A 20505-nucleotide genomic window follows, 5' to 3' on the forward strand; every position below is an offset into this window, starting at 1 on the left:
ATCAGTGTTCATCTCTGATATCCAGCCAGGAACCTGACGGAAATATCAAGAATTAGAAACACAGTTTGGTGTGTTTGTTACTGGAACAGCACTTCCTACTCCAGAAGCCGGGGATCATGGGTAATATACACCAATGGGCTGTGTTAAAGTTCAGTGAGTGGATAGGCTTTCTTTTCACACTCAGAGCCCAACAGAATTAATTACACTGGGTGGCTGCAGGGGGCACTGCAGCTCACCAAAGTTACATTATTCTACTTGGACTACTGCGACCCACAAGGTACCAAGGTCCAGTGTGGTCTTCATTATATGTTGTTAATGTAAAATGTGAATTTAAATGGAAACTAAAGCCTTCGAACCAATGTAGAGGAGTAGAAGTATCAAGTAGCATAAGATTAAAATTCTCAAGTACAAATACCTTCAAATTATTCTCTGTCACAGTAAAAGTATGTGTACGTTGAAGTTTCTCGCAGTCGAGGCTGACAGACAGTTTGTGGAGGTTTTCCAGAGCAGAGGAGACGTGTGCAGGTAAAAGCTTTTCCTCTCTGAGCTGAAGGATGAGGAGCTTTAATGTTGACAATTTGTCTCCTTCATCGGAAGCTGCTGTCGTCTCGTGTCACATCAGGATCTACAGCCTGTTAGTCTGGATCACATTCACACTCTCAGCCCTCCAGAAACTCAATCTGACATCACCTCTGACTTTAAATCCAGACAAAAATGAACAATAACCTCACCAGGTTTCTCTCTTCTGTCTGTACATCTACTCGTGATTGTTTATCAGCAGTGTAATTAGATCAAGAGGTCACTGAGTGTCCAGAAAGTAAACTCCTAACCCAGTTTCACTCCCTGTTGGTGAGTGTTGAGCTCTGCAGTGCAGACAGTTTGTCCCTCTGGGGCTCCTGTACAGAAACTGCACTCAGACTGTATTGAGGCTGCAGTGCAGGCTGGGTAAAACCTCCTGGTTTCTTATTTAAATTCATGAGCACTGAAGGAAGCTGAGTGTTGGATTAACCCCCACCACCACCACCACCAGCAGCCCCCCTGCTGTCAGCTTCCTGGCCCACAAAGTGTCTGTGATCCGCTGGAGGCTGATGGAAAGCGGTTGCTATGACAGCCAGCATCCCGGATCCAGGATGATGAGAGTTTGGGTCATTAGCATAGCGAGTGTGAGTGTTGTTAGCGCTCGCTGTGACACCGGGACGGGATCGGAGAGGAAGGACAGAAATAGCTGGTCCAGTTTCTTTCCAGAACATCCTTCATCTCTCGGACCAAACTCACCACCGTTCACCACCTCTGTGAAGACACCCGGAGATTTATTGCTCTCATGGGTGCTTATTTTCTGCAGTAAATCAAAGTTGGACTCGGTGTTACTTTTGTTTTAGTTTTACAAAGTCGACTTGCTGTAGGTCCCTCTGGTTCCCACTGGGAGTAAACCACCTACATCTACATTTACATATAAAAAAATATGCTTATAAGGAGAAATGATGAAAATAGAGGCCAGCTCCAGATAAAACTTTTAAAAGTTTATTAGTATTTATTTCATTATTATTTTGTTGCTCCTCTTGCATTTCAGTCAGGAACAAACAGAAGATTTGATTTTATTTTAAAACATCTGTTTGTGAATAAATGAGTGCAGCTGTGAACTTCTGAACTCTTTCCTACCTTTTTCCCATCAAGTTAAAAATAACACCAACACCTCGACTGTGTGCAGCTTCTCAGTGGTGAAGCTCCAGACCTGGCTCCGGTTCTGGACCTGCTGTTGCTGTTTCAGCGTTAGCTCAGCTCCACCGCTGTGCTGAGGTTGGATGATGACCATTCTGAAGGTCGCCGTGAGTCCTGTGTAATGAGTCTGACACTAACTGTCGGCTCCTCTGAGCTGGATGATGGCAGGTTTCTGCTGCTGCTGCTGCTGGTGGACGGGGTCGGTATTGATCCGTTGACCCCGGGTCCATACTGCTGACAGGCTGTGACGGGGGGGGGGGGCTGAGTCAGGGATGCGCACCACAGTTTGTATTGATGAGCTGAGCTGTGGCTACAGGGTGACAATAACAGTGACACAAAGACACATCACGGCCTGCATTGATAAAAGGGAAACTCCTTCACAAACTTAAGTTTTAAAACTATTGAACAAACTTATTTTGACTTAAAAAAAAAAGTCAGATTTCTGTTTTAGGATAACTCTAACAGAGACAGAGCTTTTTTTTTTTTTAAAGAGGAAGATCCTTTTTTGTTTAACCAGAAGCATCTCAATATATCACTACCAGACACTACCAGAATACTGTGTCTGTGTTACTGTGTGGTACTTTTACTTCAGTAAAGTATTTGATTACTTCTTCCACCACTGAAAGTCACACAGGTTTTTGTCAATGGCGTCCGGTAGTGACATATAGAGATGTTTCTGGTTAAACTAAAAGGATCTTCCTCTGTCTCTGTAGGAATCCTATCCATATGACACTTACGAATAACAATCTGAGTCTGTCAGTGGCAAACACAAGAACTTTAGTGGACAGAGCTTGACGTGGATTGTGGATGTATAATTCAGGCACAGTCTATACGTTATTTGTATATCTGGTGTCATGAAAAAAAAACCTGTTCCTTCCCTCCTGTTTGCAGCTCTGCTCTACGCCACCATCTTCGGTAACGTCACCACCATCTTCCAGCAGATGTACGCCAACACCAACCGCTACCACGAGATGCTCAACAGCGTGAGAGACTTCCTCAAACTCTACCAAGTCCCCAAAGGCCTCAGCGAGCGGGTAATGGACTACATCGTGTCCACCTGGTCCATGTCCAGAGGCATCGACACCGACAAGGTAACGCCTCAGTCCTGCTCGCCGTCTCAACAGAAGTGACACAGTTTTGATTCAGACGAGTGTCATGGGGCATCACTGTCACTGTCACAGACATGGAGAGTCTGTCACACACTGCATCTAGATATTTTTAAATTCCTTTTTTGGGGGGTGGGGGTGGGGTTTGGTTTGGGGGTTTATTTTCTGGAATAATCCAAAACCCAGTGAAAAAATACAAAAATACATCATCCTTGCACCACTCTATAGAATCAGTAGCAGCATTCATGTACTGTTCTTCTTCTGGTACCTGTGTCACGGTATAATGTTGACTCTATGTAACTTGAGTTTGACTTTGACCATGTCCACAGGTGCTGCAGATTTGTCCCAAGGACATGCGAGCGGACATCTGCGTCCACCTCAACAGGAAGGTGTTTAAAGAACACCCGGCGTTTCGGCTGGCCAGCGACGGCTGCCTGCGAGCCCTCGCCATGGAGTTCCAGACCATCCACAGCGCGCCGGGTGACCTCATCTACCACGCTGGAGAGAGTGTGGATAGCCTCTGTTTTGTGGTGTCGGGGTCACTGGAAGTCATCCAGGACGACGAGGTCGTAGCCATTTTAGGTGAGGAAGTGAACTCTGAATCCTGATTCTCAAATCCTTCAGGTTAGAGTTTAAGGTCCAGGTGGTTTTGGAAAAAGGTTTAGCTTTTGCTGTAGTGGTGTGTCCCATTTTAGTTTTTGTTTTAGATCTGAGTTCAAAAAACTATTCAGTGTTATTTTACTGAAATCCATTGTCTAATAATCCAGGTTCTGATTAGACTATTTAATAATTTATAGAAATTATTTATGAGCCCAGATGTTTTAACTAACTAACTGTTGTAACTAAAAATCCATGAATATTATGCACGAGTTATTCCTGTTACTTTTCTGTCCACTTCCGTATAAAGAACCAGTTGATCGAATGTGTTTGACTGGTAAAAGACTTCAGTGATGGCTGGTCTCTGGTCTGCTCACTCTAAGCAGAGATAAGAGCACTGTAACCTTAATGACGGTGAGCTGGCGTGTACCCACGGTGACAGTGATCGTGTTTTTACTAAAATAACGGAGACTTCCTGTCAGAAAGTTCAGCTCTGCAGAATCTTCTGGATTTCGTCCCCGGTCGGTCGGGCTCATCCATCAGGTTTATGTAAAAGCTCCTTCAGCAGGATCAGAAATGAAAATGTCACTGTGTGAAGTGGAAATGTGGAGAATTGAAAGTGTGTTTTTGCTGCTGCTGCCAGCTGACACCACCTCCGCCTCTGCCTCACTCCGGAGGAAACACCTGAGCTCTAAAACAAAAACCCTGAACCCTTCAGAGTCACCTGCCACACAGAGAAACACAGAGCAGAACAAAAAGACGCTCCGCTGCTTCCTCAGCACATCAAAATCAAAACGTGTTTGCTATTTCCGTCAGCATGCGTAGGAATTATGCTCCAGGGCCCTCATTAGTAAAACATCATTTTTATGCATGGAGTGTTTTTTTTGCTGCCTGTTTTTTGGAGGTTGATGGAGGGAGAGAGCGTTCACCAGTTCAGAAACAAACAGTGAAAGAGTGAAAGATGATGGAGGAAGCTGTTGAGGCGGAGCACGGCTGAACGAACAGCTGTCAGAGTCATTATGCAATTCACCCTGGGTGTTCACAGAAACCGCTCAGCTCTTTAACAGCTCTGATATTCAGCAGTGTTCTGCAGTCAGTGAGTGCAGGCATCAGCACAAACTCTGCTTCCTGTTTGTATAAAAACATCTCAATTTGTTTTTGACAAAGTTGCTCTGATGCCCTGTAGATGTCAGACTGAAAAATCTCAACAACCGCTGGACGCGTTCATGGAGGATGAATCCTAGAAACTTTGGTGATCCTCTGAAGTGGCACCAGTCAACATTCCCCATCTCTAGTGTTTCCAAGTCATTTGGTTGATCAGTGGCAGATGTATGTGTTTTCTTGTTAAAATTCACGCCGGGTTGCGGAAAGAGAGGTTTGTAGGGAATCAATCTAAACCAGCGATAGCAATCGATTTCATAATAATAAGTTAAAACAAAAAGTTGTCTGTTGTCAACAAAGTAAAATCACATAAATGACACAGAAATAATAAATTAATTAACAGTGTTTTTAAAGAGATATTAAACCACATCAGCCAAAGTATCAGGTAGCCAAAAGGTTAGTGAAAGCAGTGATGATTGAGGTAAAACATTCCCTGAAGAGGACATAAAGGGATTTTAACAGCTGGTGATAAAAGCTCCTCCAGTTTTCCTCAAGGCCAAGACAGAACCAGAACATATGGATCAGTGATGCTTGTAAACCTCAGCTATGCTTCAAAAAACTGAACTTTCTCATGCTTTTATGTTAGAGGCAAAATCACTAAAGACAAAGTGATTCTGTGTCTAACTGTTGCTGCCAGTGACTGTGTCTAAAGATGATTCAGACCTGTTGCAGGTGAACATGTCTGTCATTCACTGGATAAAAGTATAGTAAGCATTAGATTAGACTGAATATGTTTGAGACTGAGCTCCCTCATGGTTTGGCTCTGAGGACCTGATGACATCCACTGCACCGTTGGTGGTTTTCTGGGCTGAACTTTAGGTTTTTACATCCTTCATACTGTAAAATCTTTAACCTAGAAAATAATTTATTTGACTTGCTTGTTGACTCTGGCTGTTATTTTGATGTGGGAGTGTTCAGACTTTTGTCAGGACTCTCTCTTTACTCTGTTAGGAAAATTATATTTTTGTAGCGGTGTGTCAGCAAAGAAAACCAGACACACAGTGTATTCTCCGGTCTGTTGACACTTCTGAATCTTTGCAGCTCAGAGGCTGGTAACCGGAGCCGCTCACTGACCCAGCTGCCATCTTTTTTGGGTCCAGGCATCTGTTTTTTCATCTTTCAGCTGTGATTGAGATGCTGAGAGGAAATGAGGCGATCTGCCTGTGCCTCAGCGACCTGTTTCTGCCCTTTACATATCTGGTTCTACTTCCAGATAATTACCACAGGAGATGCGTTATAAGTGGACTGAATCAGCTTTGGTTCCTCTCTGGATAAATATTTAGATTTTCAAAGCAGATCTCTCAGAAACACCCTGAGCCGTGCACTGCTGGCTCTGTAGTTTCACATCACATCAGAAACTATTTAAAGTTGGTGCGCTCACCTCAGCTTCGCTTCCTCTTTTCACACTAAGGCAGCTGCTGCATCGAAACCATTCTTCACTCTGATGAACGTGTTTTCGCTGCAGCGCTCTGTAGCTTCTTTAATGACAGCGCTCATCATTCTGACCCTGTGATGTGTTGTCATTTATCTGTCTTGAACCAGAGGAGACAGAGGTGTTATTTAACGGAGGATGTGGATGAACTCAGATCAGCCCGATGTGTTTCGGGGAAATTTGTCTTGTTCCTCCACAGAAACACAGAAAGGATGCTCAGAGACAGACACTGCAACATTAATGAGGATCAGACCGTGACTCATAAACACAACTTGACTTTAATATCAGATGTTCAGCTGTAATCTGCTGCAAAATTACACTGCAAGAACTCAGAGTCTTCTGAAACCTTATTTCACCCATTTCTAGTTCAAATGAGGTTTTTCCAAGAATTTTCTAGAACCACACTTTCAGCCCCTGCTCTAAAGAGACAGAGCTTCTTATTAATGAGAAAGATCCTTTTAGTTTAATCAGAAACATCTCTATATATCACTACCAGACTCCAGATTCACTGTTATTGATCAATACTGCACCACTTCCAAAGATGTGTGTGCCTATCAATCATTTACACCCAAAAACATGCACATTCAGTCCTTGATTAAAGTCGGAATCTGCTTCAAAAACCATAAATCTGCTGTCTCTGTGTTCAGCTTCTTGTCCTCACAGATAGAGCGCAGAGCTGTAAAATAGTTTTTTATATCATCTGGCTCAGATGATCCTGTATGTTTGTTAGCAGCAGCAGCTCAGCAGCTGTCTGTGTAAATCACGTGTGATGGTTCCTGTCAGCGTCACTGTTAAGATTTAGCACAAAGCTAAAACAGGAGGATGTTTGGACCAGTCAGCTGATGGCCAACAGCACATCTGAAGCAAATATGAGGCGTTAGTCAAACCAGAAGCTGTGGGGACTATTGTGGAGGTGAGCCCGACCTCTGACCTGTGACCTGTCCACCTGTCTGTCTGCAGGTAAAGGCGACGTGTTCGGCGATGTCTTCTGGAAGGAGATGACGTTGGCTCAGTCCTGCGCCAATGTCCGAGCATTGACCTACTGCGACCTCCACATCATCAAACGAGACGCGCTGCAGAAAGTCCTGGAGTTTTACGCCAACTTCGCAAACCACTTCGCCCGGAACCTGGTCCTCACCTACAACCTGAGGAAGAGGGTGAGTCGGTGCAAGTCACAGAAAATAAAATATGAGCTATGCTTACTGTGGCTTTATTCCTCTGGCAGCCAGTCCAGTTGCAGCTGATTTGTGTGTTTTATAACATGTTTTTCTGAGGTCACAGTGGTTTTGACCTTTGACCTTTCACCAGCAAATTCTAATCAGTTCATCTTTGAATCCAAGTGAACGTTTGTACAAAATTTGAAGAAATTCTCCAGAGGTGTTACTGAGATAGCAGCAGCCAGTAACAGGTACACTGGTGTGGAAAACAAACAAACCTTTATCAAGTGCTGTTGAAGGTTTCATCAATAAATAAAGTCACGTAGTAAAATAACCTACAGCTGATCTGTAATGTTCAATGAAGAACCTATTAATTATTACTGATCACACAGAAAGACCAAGGTTAACACTGTTAGTGTTAAATTTCAGTTTCATTTCCCAGTGTCAGATTTACATTATTTATAGAAATACTTGTGGTATATGTGTGTGTGTGTATGTGTTAGTCTTTTGTTAAGGAGAGATTTTGTACATCAGAGATTTTAAATGTTCAACTGGGACTTTAATAAAACACTAAAATTCTCCTAAAATCAGACCAAAGGCAGAAAAACAAAACACAGAAAGCCATGACTTTGTGTTTTTGTACTGAGCTGTGTGCGTCATGTGACCTGAGATCAGCCATGGGACCGCTCTGTTGTCGTCTGAAGACTTTACATAAGCTGCTTTGTTCTGAGCCAGTCGTCGTCCACAGAGCAGGTGTGACGACAGTAAAGCTAACAGTGTGGAGGTGGACGCCGACGACAGACAAACCTGGTGCTGCAGCTCAAACACACTCTGCTCAGTCCGACCTTCAAATTCACTTCGCTCAGGCTGAAGAGAACACAAACAAAACACACTTTCTTTAAACAGGAACCAGCCTCAACACGAACTGATCAATATAAAATCTAAATAGGACTTTTATCTGTTTGGCCGTCAGTTGTTTTCTCATTGTGTTGTAGGTGCAGGACTTCTCATCTCCCTTCCCGAAGTCTATTTTTATCCAGTCTGAACACCAGCAAAAAGAAAACACACACTGATCCAAAGGAAAAGGAGTTAAATCTAAAGGATACAATACTGACATGAAAAGACAAGATTAGAAAACGCAAGATAAAGGTGATACAGATAGTGTATTATCTCAAAATGTCACAACAATCCACCCAATACAGTTTATCTGCAGGTTTTTATAAGCTTTTAATTCAGTTCCCTCCAAAGAAAAAAGCCTTAAAATGCATTAAAACGACTTAAATTTCATTTACAAAGGTCCTGAAAGGACTTTAACATTAGGAAACTCATTGACTAATAATTTCAGTTTCAGTGAAGACTGATACTGTTAGTCTAATGCTAATGTAGCTAAAGTCAAAAACATGTTGGACTTGATAAAGGTTTGATTAGAGTTTAATAAATCATCTGTCAGCTGAGAATTAAAGAAACTGCAGCAGTAGTTTGTTGTGTCTTTGCCGCTTGTCATCGTCGTCGTCCTCTGCAGGAGTTAACGAGTCCTTCAGCCCCGGAAGGTCAGTTTAATAAGACCCTCTATTGATCGAAACAAGGATCAATGCAGTGATTTACAGATTTCATTAGTGATCCATTAAGTCATATCCAGACCTCCTGTTCATGACATGACACTAATTCAGTCCTTTCACTGTCTCTCATTTAAATCCAGAGCGAATGCAGAGTATCACAGGAAAACAGAAGAAAGTAAAATAACTTAAGAAAATAACTTAAGAATATTAAAGTGATACGAGCTGAACTGATGAAGCTTTCATTTAACTGATTTTCAGATGTTTTTTATTGAAGGTCACACATCATAACCCTGACACAGGGTATAAATCCTCAGAGAAACGATAAAGTTCAGCAGTAAAATAAAGGATAAATTTAACTTGACTGAGATGAAGTGAAACTAAGAGTTTCTTTAAAACCACAGGCACTAAAATTATTTTTTGTTTTTCTATGATGAGAAAACACCTGATCAGGCACCTCTCACATGACTGCTGCTTTAATTTTACAACATCCCAGAGACAAAAAGAAAGTGAAGAAAAGTTCTTTACACTGACCAAAATGCAGCCAAATATTAATTCCTCCACACATACACCATCACCACCACTTAGAAATACACAGAGGCCTGTAAGGATGTCTTGCAGGACTGTTAGTTTACTGTAGATCAGATAAAACGAATCGAAGCCATTAAAAACCAGATATCCAGCCATGAAAAATATCAAGAATTAGAAACAGAGTTTGGTGGGTTTTTTTTCCAGCCACAGCACTTCCTGCTGCAGAAGCCAAGGATCATGGGTAATATACCCCGTTGGGTTTCAGCTCAGTGAGTTGTTTTAATGGGGCTCTCTTTAACCGGAGTCCTGGGTGCAACGGAAGCCTTCAGAATCCCTGACATTCTGCTGTTTAAACAAATACAAAGCTGCAGGAATTGACATTTTTAGCGCCTTTATGTTAAGCGTTCTGTCTAAACATGTTTCTGGTTTGAAGATTCTGATACTGAAAATTCCAGATTGACTCAGACTAAATGACTGTTCAGACAGGTGTTTAAACTGGGCGAGATATTTTTTATTGAATTGTCTGCGTGTACATAAATTGCCATGAGGGACGAACAAAGTATTTTGAGTTGAAGATATTTTTATATAAAGAGACTCAATGGTGAAATAAAACCAGATGGAAACAAACACAGGGCAGAGCAGGGAATTAAGATGAGGTATAAAACACTCATATGAGCCATAAGCTGCTCTCCCCCTCTCTCTCCTGGTTAGTTTTACAGCCTCCCTCTCTCTCTCTCTTTCTCTGCTGTAAATCGATGTGAAAGCCATCGTGTCCTGTTCTGCTTGGCTGTGCAATAATGACGCTGGTGAAAAGAAACGACCTGCCTGGGCAGCTTTCACCTCCAAACCCTCAGATTACAGCCTCTACACAGCCAAGAGCCTCGTCTCAACAGCAGCACAGAAAACCAAAACGAGATCTATAGTCTCATGTTCAGCCTTTACATTAATGTTTCAGCAAATGTACTGAGAATAATTCCTTGTTTCCCCACTTTGTCTTCAGGAATTTTCCAGAAAGGTTTCTTTGTTTTGGAAACAAAAATACAGTGAAATATAGAGCACTGCAGGGATGAGGTGATTCTGTAGTCCAGTCCTGAAGTTACCGTCAGCCTGGTTCCCTCCACAAAAAGCCAGTAGGATTTTTTCATTGTGTTTTGGATTATTCCAGCCTACAAAAGCCTTTCTTCTTAGAAAGTTAGTGATAGACCCTTAACGGATAATTGATTGATCAGGAGTAGGGGATTTACTGACGGATTTTATGTCAGAGAATAAAACCTGAAAATGTCTTGAGCTTGTGTTAAAACCACAGACCTTATTTCAGACATTTAACCAGAAACACACTGACTCTGGGACGAGGGAACAGGAAGTGCTAACATGCTAACATGCTAACTTACTTCCTGGTTCTATGATCATTCCTGCAGCTCTCTATATGTTCAACCCACTGGCTGTTTTTTTTTTTCAAGGTCCTGGAGGATGGAGATGTCCATTTAACCATTTGGTCAACCTCAAAATATCTCAACAGCCACAGTAAACATTTACATAAACTCTGGTGTGGATATTCATGGTTCCCAGAGGATGAATTCTAGTGACTTTTGGTGACTTCTGACTTCTGACCTCTCCACAGTTAAACCAAAATCAGAGGAATTTCTTAGTCATATTGTTATGAAACATCCTGGTCCAAACTTGACATTTTTAGCTCCACTGCTGTTAAACCTCTAAGAACAGATAAATCATCAGGATGTTGTTTGTTCATATTGAAGCTGTGATGAACCCTGAGGCCTGTAGGTGGCACTGACAGGACTTTACCCCGTGCGCAGCACTTTTTGATGGTGAGCGCAGTCGTGCCGAGCTGTCAGCAACAACGACCACGCAGGGCACGCTGCCAGTGTGTGAGTGTTTTTCCACAGCACAGCACGGCAAGGTGAAAGGCTTTGTTTACCTTGATGAAGTGTTGGCGGTGCGTTGCTTTGTTGCAGAAAACACAGTAAGAGTCTGTCATCTGCAGCTTTTTCAGCTCCCTGTTCCTTTCTCTGTTTGTGCTGTTCCTCCCTGTGATATTTAAAACTGATCTGACGAATGAATTTGCCCATATCTTGTTGTGACCTGTTTTTATTGAATAAGACTAATGAAGCTCCACTAATGTGGTGATAAACAGATTACATTTCCTGCTGCTGCTGCTGGCTCATAATAAAAGCCTCCTGGTGGGTTTGACATTGGAAAGTCTTTAATGTGAAGTAGCAGCAGCAGCTGGAAACACAGCTTTGAAACAGATGAGTAAACAGCTTAACAAAGTGAAACTAAACTCCAAACAACAGAGTTTTAGGAAGCTACAAAAACTGAGACTTGTGCCCTGACTTTGGCCTGAACTGTGAGAGGCTTTAACTGATCGGGATCTGGGGAGTTGGGAGGCCAGGTCAATACCTTGGGCTCTTTGTCAACATTTCTGAACAGTGTTTGTGGTGTGGTTGGAGCATTGTCCTATTGTGGGAGGCTCCCATCACCGGGGAGTGCTGTTGCCATGGGGGATGTGCTTGGTCTGCCGCAGTGTTTAGGTGGGTGGTACACAGTGTTGGAAGTAATATGCTACAACATCCATCTTTAAACAGAGGTGGTGACCTACAACAAGAACGACCTGCCACCTATAATGCAGTCTGGAGATCCTTACCTAAGCAATTTCACCCCCATTCACATGTACAGGTACATGTTGAAGTAACATCCAAATGAATGTCAGGACCCAAGGTTTTCCAGCAGAACATTGGATTGTAACGAGATGATCAATGTTATTCAGCTGAAAACAGTAAATGCAGGTTTAAGGTTTAATGACAGAGTCCTGTAAATGTTTAGTACTGATTCCCTGCAGACTGTGTGAGCAGCCTGAGTCTGCTGTATATTACAAACAGGGCACCGGAGCAGCAGGTTGAAATGTAGTTTCTATCAGAGGAAAAACAGTAGCAGTGGTCCAACATCAGCAGTTGCCTCACGTTCTGTGTTCCTCTGTTCTCATCACCTCTGTGAGCTCTCTGATAGAACCGTCCAGCTGCTGCTGCTTCGTCCACAAGATCCAATTTCAGCAGGTCAGGAGCTCAATGATTGGCTTGGGGTTTAACATACTGATGACATCGCTGAGAGGAAAAGCCTTTCCACTGCCGCCACCACCGATGCAGAATAAAGACACACTCAGTCGTCAGCCTCAGCAGAGGTCACATGTGGCAAACTGTCCCTCGACGCCGTCAGTGCACATTAAAAGTCATTTATCTAACGCTTTTACCACATCGATTTACAGCGAGCTCAGCCTTAATGTAACCTTCACCTTCCTGGAGTGAAGGTGTCAAAACCGCTGGATGGATGACACACCTGGCTACGAGATTAATGGACCAAACCACTGTTTTATATATGTCAAACCATCTTTCTGTGCACCATAAGCCTCTTTAAAAGTTTTGAGAGTTTTAATTACAACTTCTAGGCCTAGATATGTCGAGTTTCTGAGTGGAAAATTGTATTAAATCAGCACAGGATGAAGAATCTTGCTGCCATGAGTCATAATGCAGCTAATAACAGGCTTACATGATTAGATATGTTTTAATTAGAGGAGATCAACATAAAGATATCTGGATTAAAGTATATCTGCACCTTTTTTTCTCTCTACACTGACATTTAAATCAAAGCTTTGAAAAAAAGGATTTCTATCTTTTTCCGATCAGTTCTCGGGGCTCTGAACAACTTTGAGATGTTTCTTTAATAATGAATGAACTTGTTTAAACAGCTGAAACAGCAGATGCTCAATCCAGACCCTTTCAGATGTGAGTGCTCCATCTGACACTGTTGAACATGCAGTTTTAATTGATGGCCTGGAGCTCTGGGTTGGACTCTTATTCAGATCTGGTCTTCAGTTTTTCTGCATCGCAACAGGAAACATGAAACATTTCCTCAGCCACTGTCAGTCAGTCACTGGCTAGCTGGCTTGCAACCAACTAATGCTACCCTGGTGACTAATGGGACAGCAAGTCTCCACAGTTTCAGTTCTGCTGGCCTTCATCCAAAATCAATCACAGATGCTCTCTAACATTTCTGCAGCAATTTGAAGTTGTCAGAACTGATCTGAACACCAAGTACAAAATGTGATAAAATCATTAAATGGTTCAATAGATCAGTAGACATTCTTAGATTAAGTTTTTATTCACTTGAAAGAACATTTATTTTACTTTTTTTTTTTTTTTGGCAAAACTCAATGTCCCAACAATATTCTAGACATTAAAAAAGGTATATTAACTATAGAACGCTTAGGGAAAAATTATTGTTGATGATCTGACAGACGAATTTAACTGCCATATCCTGAACAAAAGTAAAATCCGCTACAGGCCCATCTTACATCCCGATCTCCACACCTTTAATTTTTGCTGCATTGGAATAGATATCAATGCAATCGGTGGTAAATGACATCCTGGGGAATTGTTGACATTGAATGTCACTGCTGGCAACACCTGACTGGACTTTTCAGCAAGTTGACACAAAGTTAGACCAAGTGTGGAAGACATTTAATACAAAGCAAAACCTTAAAAGAGTAATTTGACAGCAGGCTGAATGGCAGCATTTCATTGCCCTTTCTGATTACATCCTGGTTCTCCTCTGACCACACCCATCAGTGATGTCACATGGTCTTGGAGTACACCTCAACTGCGGCAAGTTGAGAAGATTTCAGGTGGTGTTATTTTACTCAGTGTCACAATCAGGGCTATTCTAAGTGGAAGTGTCCATTTTGGGTTTGGCTGGAAGAATCATCTTTTCAGGTCATGAACTGTGCAGACTTCTGTTTGGAAGTTCAGTTACATCAAGCAAATCTTTGATTTTTTGGTTTGTATTTTTCTAAGACTAAAGAAGAGAGGGTGCTTGTTTGACAAAGTGAGACTGTTCTGACTTTTATGTGGTTTCTTGTTTTTGAACAGATCATCTTCCGCAAGATTAGTGATGTGAAACGTGAGGAGGAGGAGATGTTGAAGAGGAAGAACGAGGCTCCTCTGAATCTCCCTCCGGACCACCCAGTCCGACGACTGTTCCAGCGTTTCCGACAGCAGAAGGAGGCCCGACTTGCTGCTGAGCGGGTCGGTCAGGGTGCCGGAGATGTGGAAAAAGGTGTTGTTCACATAGAGCAGTCCAGAGGTCTAGAAGTCCTTGCCTCGACCAGTATCGTCATGGTGACAGAGAGCCCAGCCACACCCACCACCTCCTCGACATCCACCACTTCCTCGTCATCCAGGACCTCCAGCCGAGTCATTCTTCACACTCCTGCCACCCAAAACGGAAATTTAGCTGGCTGCAAATCAGCCGAGCCGCCAAAAGCTAAAGGCTGGGGACGATTCAAGGAGTCGGTCGTGAAGGCGGAGTCATGGAGCAGCGTCTCCAAGGCTGAGTCCATGGAGACGCTGCCCGATAGAACTAAGTCTCACGATGAGATGTCCCTCAAGAAAACCGACTCCTGTGACAGCGGCATCACAAAGAGCGACCTCCGTTTGGACAATGTCGGCGACGTCAGAACACCACAGGAGAGGAGTCCAGTTCAGTCTGAGGAGAAGAGGGTCTTCTGTCCGATACCGGAGCAGAGCATGCAAGCCTCTTTCCTCGAGCTGAAACAAGAATTAAGAGGAGACATTAGATCTCTGAACAGTCGCATGGCAGCACTGGAAGGTCAGTTAGCAGAGATGCTTCGGCTCCTCAAATCCAGGAAGTCGTCGGGCTCCTTCTTTGAGATCTCACGGCCGCCCTCCCCCGACTCAGATAAGGACAGCTTCTCTTAAGCTGGACTTGGAGTCAGTCCATGGGGGTCAGATTGAACCGGTCAGCCTCCAGATGTCAGAGAAGAGCTTCTGACTGCAGTGTGAAGCCTTGCTGATGGCGATCAATGATATCAATGATAGAGTTGACAATACAGATGACAAAAGCACTTTGTTACATTCGTAGCATCACTCTGGTGTTGCTACGAATGATCTTTGATCAGAGATTATAGAAAGAGCCATGACAGTCACAAATGGCACCTTTGGTCCTTAGGGGCGTTTGCAGCCTGCAGACCTTCACGTGATCTCAGCAATAATAACAGATGGCTTTAACATTGTTTTAAAGGACTTTGGCACTGTGATTTGGTGACTTTGATCTGGTCTTATGAAGTCTGGTCCACAAAGTCTGTTTAGCTGCTCAGAGCTTCCAGATACTGAAGGGTCCACTCTGATTGACTGTCAGCACTGCCAGTCAACAGAAAGTTTAGGCAAGGGTGCTTTGGTTTTTTATCACTCCTGGAATCAAGGAGACACATCTTGATCATTCAACAACAGATGGAAGCTATAACAGGCCAACTTGACAAACCTTTATAAATGTCAAAAACATGGTGGTGTCTATGATTCCACTGTTTCCATATATTGTAAGTTGTTTTTTTTGGTTTTTCAGCTGATAGTTGGTGGTTTTTTCTTGGTGAGACATGCTATCTGACCAGAGTGAATGACCATTTTCCTCTGAGAGTTTGGGATTTTTGACGGTTTAAGCGTCAGAATGTCACCACCTTCATGCAGACGAAAACACTGTGTGTACAGACTTTGGTGATCGGGATCAGCAGCGTCTATAAATCCAGAGTGAATGTGGAAGATTTAATGCAGCACAGTAACAATGAGGCCCTAAATGATGTTGAAGTTTAATTAATACATAGAAAGAGCTGGTTAGTCTTGAATTTTTATAAAGTTGCATGTTTCCGAGTTAATGAGTCTCCAGCTCACACAACAATAATGTGATTTCTTCAATTTAAGAGAACAGACATGTTGGATACATCTGAAGTTTGGACTTACAGTACATATACTCTTTATTTCAGGTGTTTTAAAGAAATGGTTAATGTATTTAAAAATATACTGTATTTAGACACCAGTCCAACCAACCAAATATTTCCATCTGGTATTAATCTAGGATCTGTATCTGGATATTTTAGCAGGATAATAACAACAACTAAGTAGACAGGGTCAGATGACTTTTCAGCAAACATGGCACCTCTACAGTCAAGGGAAGTGATGCAAAATACTCCCAAGAGACCATGTGACATGAAAGGTGAGGATCATGTGACAGACAGAAAAGCTAACAAGGCTAATGTACAACAGCTTGCTAGCACTAGAGCTAGCTTGACTACCCTCATCAGCCACATGACTGTCATCTTTTACGTCGTAGCGGTCCCTGGAGACTCCTGAGGCAATCCTGGTGTATGGCTTTTCTTATTTTTCCTTTGCTGAGTCTCATCTGAAGCTTTTGTTTTGATTAACATGTTTTTTCCCCATGATTCCGATCAAATATCTTGACACAGATTACATGCAAATGCCAGATGGAAGTGGGATATTATAAGTATTATATATTTTCTCTATCACCAATCAAAACCAGTTCATTGGTTTTAGTTTTTGGTCTTTATGGTTTGCCTGTGTCATTTCCAGTTTTTGTTTTTGATATGCCCTCGCTGGAGGATTTGTTTTCTGTCTTATCATTAGACTCTATCATGTTTGGAAACGACCATCAGTCCAGCGCTGTAACAGTGTGAGTTAGAGCAGTTGAGTTTTTCTACATTGTTCACACTTGGCCCTTCTGGATGATTGTAAAGGAGCTGAACATTTGGGCAACTACCGAACACTGCAGCCTTGTCCTCTTAACTCTTTGTTCACACCAACTGTATCAGTCTGATGAAGTTTCCTTGAAATCTCGAGAAACCTGCTCCACCTAGAACATGTGTTGGATCCGGTGTTGCTTCAAAGGTTAATTATCCGGAATAAGTCACTGGTTCCAATCTGTCTCTGTTCATTTTTCATGGTTTATTTAGAGAGACACCCCTGGTTTTTCACCCAGTAGAATCCCAGATGTGACAAGTCACTAACGACTGAATCTGCATTGACTAATATTTAACCACTAGAGGAACAGAGTCTGCTTCATTAGTGGTGGAGGACGCTGGACGCTGTTTCCTCTCCAGAAGTCGTTGGTTGTGCCTCTGAAGGTTCAGCAAGAACGGCGACGACTTGTAGCAACTAAACCACCTGCAGTGCAAACATGAGAAGGACTATGTGAAGGTGAAACGATAAATTGAAGCACTCAGATAATGAGTATCTCTACGTTTTAACCTCTGAACAGCGACAACAGCAACTGTTGATCCATCATCTGCTGTCAAGTTTGCCATCAACACAGAATGACAGATTGTGTTAACGAGCAGACGTGATGTCCTGTCGAGCTGCAGGTCACAACAGCCAACAGAGAATTATGAGTCGCTGACCTGAAACCTGCTGATTGTCTCAACACTGATCCTCTCCAAGTCTACCAGATGTTAATGGCCATCGCCAGTTCTTCCTTTGGCTTTAGCTTTGACGTCTTCATTGTGCCTCCATCAAACTTCTAGTGCTTTCCAGCGCAGTAGACCTTAATAATTTTATATGCAATGTTTTCTCCTTGAAACACAACTGGTGTCACTCGTCTCTCCCTCCTCTTGTCAGCCAGTCACATTTACATTCAACACATCTCGTCAGTCATCCTGATGACATGCAGATTATACTGAGAGCCCGGACACAGCAGCAAAACATCAGCTTTGCTTACAGAGGCAGAATAAACCTAAACGTTTTTACATAGAGATCTTTGAACTTTGGTGAACTTTTACTCCCCAAACCATCTTGAACCATCCACTTTTATATAAACTAGCTCATGAACTCTTATTTAATATCATGACAAAACCATGACAGGCAGAAATATGTCATTACGATGCACTTGCAACAGCTACAGGTAACACAACATGTAAACAGGACACAGCCCATGACATTGATGGGTAAAACATCACCTCAGGGATCTGTACCTGCATCCAGAGGGCAGAGCAGTGAAGTGTTGTTTAAGTGGATGTGTGATGCCCTGTTTTATTGTGTTTGCAATACGCATGATGGCCTTACAATTGAGCTCTGAGAGGCTGGGTGTGTGGAGACTTATTATCTTGGCAGTGGTGTTGGTGATGTGTGTGAGTTCAGCCTGGTTTGTGACAGAGAGCTCGTTAAGGAAACAGGTGGAGCAGAATGGGTTGAACAATGCTTTAGGAGGAGACTGGGGAGGCAATACAAGGTTCTTTTAGTTTTTGGGTCACAAAGTGTTGATGGTTGATGTCAAAGCTGAGTTCATTGTCCAGTGTGAGTCCAAGATGTTTGAAGCAGTCAACCAATTCAACTGTTTCAGTGTTGATGAGGATGGGGGTGCTGGGCTAATGGCGTAACTATTAGGATTTCATTTGTTTTCCTGATATTGGGATGAAGGTGGTCATGCTCACACCAGTGGGTGATTTGAGCAACTGTCCAGAATGGCAGCATCGTCAGAGTATTATGGAGTAAATTGCTCAATACAAATGTCTCTTGACTACTACTATTAACTTTTAAAGTGACATAGTGTTAGGTAGTTGCTGAGTTGTCTAGACTTAGACTTAGACGGACTTTATTGATCCCTTTGGGATGAGTCCCTCGGGGAAATTACGTTTCCAGCAGCAAATACAGACAGAACACATCACACAGGGCAGTACAACAACAGTTTGCGAACGAAAGACAGGGCAGTATGCAGGACAGTTAGCAAACGACACAGAATATAAATAGAATAGCAAAAGAATATAAATAGAATAGAATAGACTAGCACCAGTCATTGAGGCTGAGTGTCCTTAAAAGCATCTCCAAACAAACTGAGGAATGTAACTAATCTCCATATTTTTTTACATTTTTGTTTTTTTAATTTTTTCCTCCTCCAGACCTTTCTGTAGTGTCTCTCAGGTCTCCCGCAGGTCTCTGAAGGGATGTTTTGAATCCTGTCTTTGTCAGCTACTGGAAAATGTGATAGGCTGAAACACCCGTCAGTCCAGGTACAAACACCCCCCCAAACATACTTAAATCTTTATATCTCCTTAATGGAAAATTCATTTGGAATTTTTTATTTACTATTTACTGAGAGATGAACTTTGCATTTGAAGATAGAAATTGAGGTTTTTCATTTCATTTCAGTACAAAGTTTTCGTTGTGCTCCATCTAGTGTATGTTAGAGAAACTATAGCTGAATACAACAGCGTTACATTAATACTTTATGTGTCCACATAGCCTCAAGGCTTTATGTGTCATAAGTTTCAGTTTCAGTCATCCTGCTGTGTCCGCAAGGATCTGCATAGTCACATGGACACATATACCTAAGCAACCAATATAGACAAAATGGCATCCACATTCATCTTGAGTTAAACCGGCCCTTAAAGCTCCATTTTTGTTTTTGCTGACTGAACAGAGCACTTACAGATAAGTGTTTACTCCCTGATCCTGACGTCATTTAACTGCAGATTTTAATCAAACCAGATTGATAACATAGAAATAAATCCTGTTTTTTTAAATGTAAGTTACGCTCTGCAGCATAAAGTTGAGTATCAATTGCAAACATGATAACAGAACAAAAGTAAGCTTGTCTACAATCACCATCAAATCCATTCACAACTGAAGACTTTAGCGGTAAAATGTGAAACGTACGGAGCATCAAGACATATTTGATGCTTTGTTCCTACTAATCAGAGGAAACGTAACCTGACATTTAAAAATGTACTCACCTGAAATGTCTAAATGATAATCTGAGATGTACGTTTGTCTTGACTTTGGTATATTGTGTATCCTATGTAGGTGTGATATCTAATATATTGTCATAATATGCAATTATTGCCATGTAAGTTGTTTGTACTGAGAGACTGGATGTCGTTTGTGGCACTTTGTGTATCTCACGCTGATCCACAAGCACCGCCGGTATCAACACTGATGCACTTTGGTCGTCTGTCGTCCCTGCATGACGCTGGTGTCTGAAAATTGTGTGTTTGTTTTTTTTTTCTAAAGGAAAGACTGAAACCAAACTGACTTTGCCTTGCTTCTTAAATATCTTGGAGGACTTTGAGGTTTCGTTCTCTCTAAACTTTACTACCTTCTGCTGTCGGTCACATGTACGTAATGGCCGCCGTCTGTGCATGAAGAGCACCTCGGTGTTAAAATGGTACAAAGTCTTTATCAATATCACGTATGCACTGTTTTGGAAATTCACAACACAGAGGAAAAGCTTGAGAGAAACCTTGTAGTAACCACAGATATATATTCTTAATTTGTTCTTCACTTAATTGTCAGGAATGAAACTATATCAGCACAAAGAGCATTTATAAAAAAAAAAATCACATCAAATGTCGACAATAAATGATTTTATACTTTGTA

At 42.2% G+C, this 20505-nt stretch overlaps 1 protein-coding gene across 1 annotated transcript in view; it reads left to right on the forward strand.

Annotated features, from left to right (window-relative positions):
- Positions 1–20505, forward strand: part of kcnh1b (potassium voltage-gated channel, subfamily H (eag-related), member 1b) — a 45175-nt gene extending 24670 nt beyond the window's left edge. Inside the window, exons 8-11 of the mRNA XM_018689592.2 lie at positions 2611–2810; positions 3155–3407; positions 6976–7172; positions 14200–20505. Of these exons, the coding sequence (XP_018545108.1) occupies positions 2611–2810; positions 3155–3407; positions 6976–7172; positions 14200–15048 (1499 nt within the window). The 3' untranslated portion in view covers positions 15049–20505. The remainder of the gene's footprint in view (positions 1–2610; positions 2811–3154; positions 3408–6975; positions 7173–14199) is intronic.

This window comes from Lates calcarifer, linkage group LG5, assembly GCF_001640805.2.
Source record: "Lates calcarifer isolate ASB-BC8 linkage group LG5, TLL_Latcal_v3, whole genome shotgun sequence".
Classification (NCBI taxonomy): Eukaryota; Metazoa; Chordata; class Actinopteri; family Centropomidae; genus Lates; species Lates calcarifer.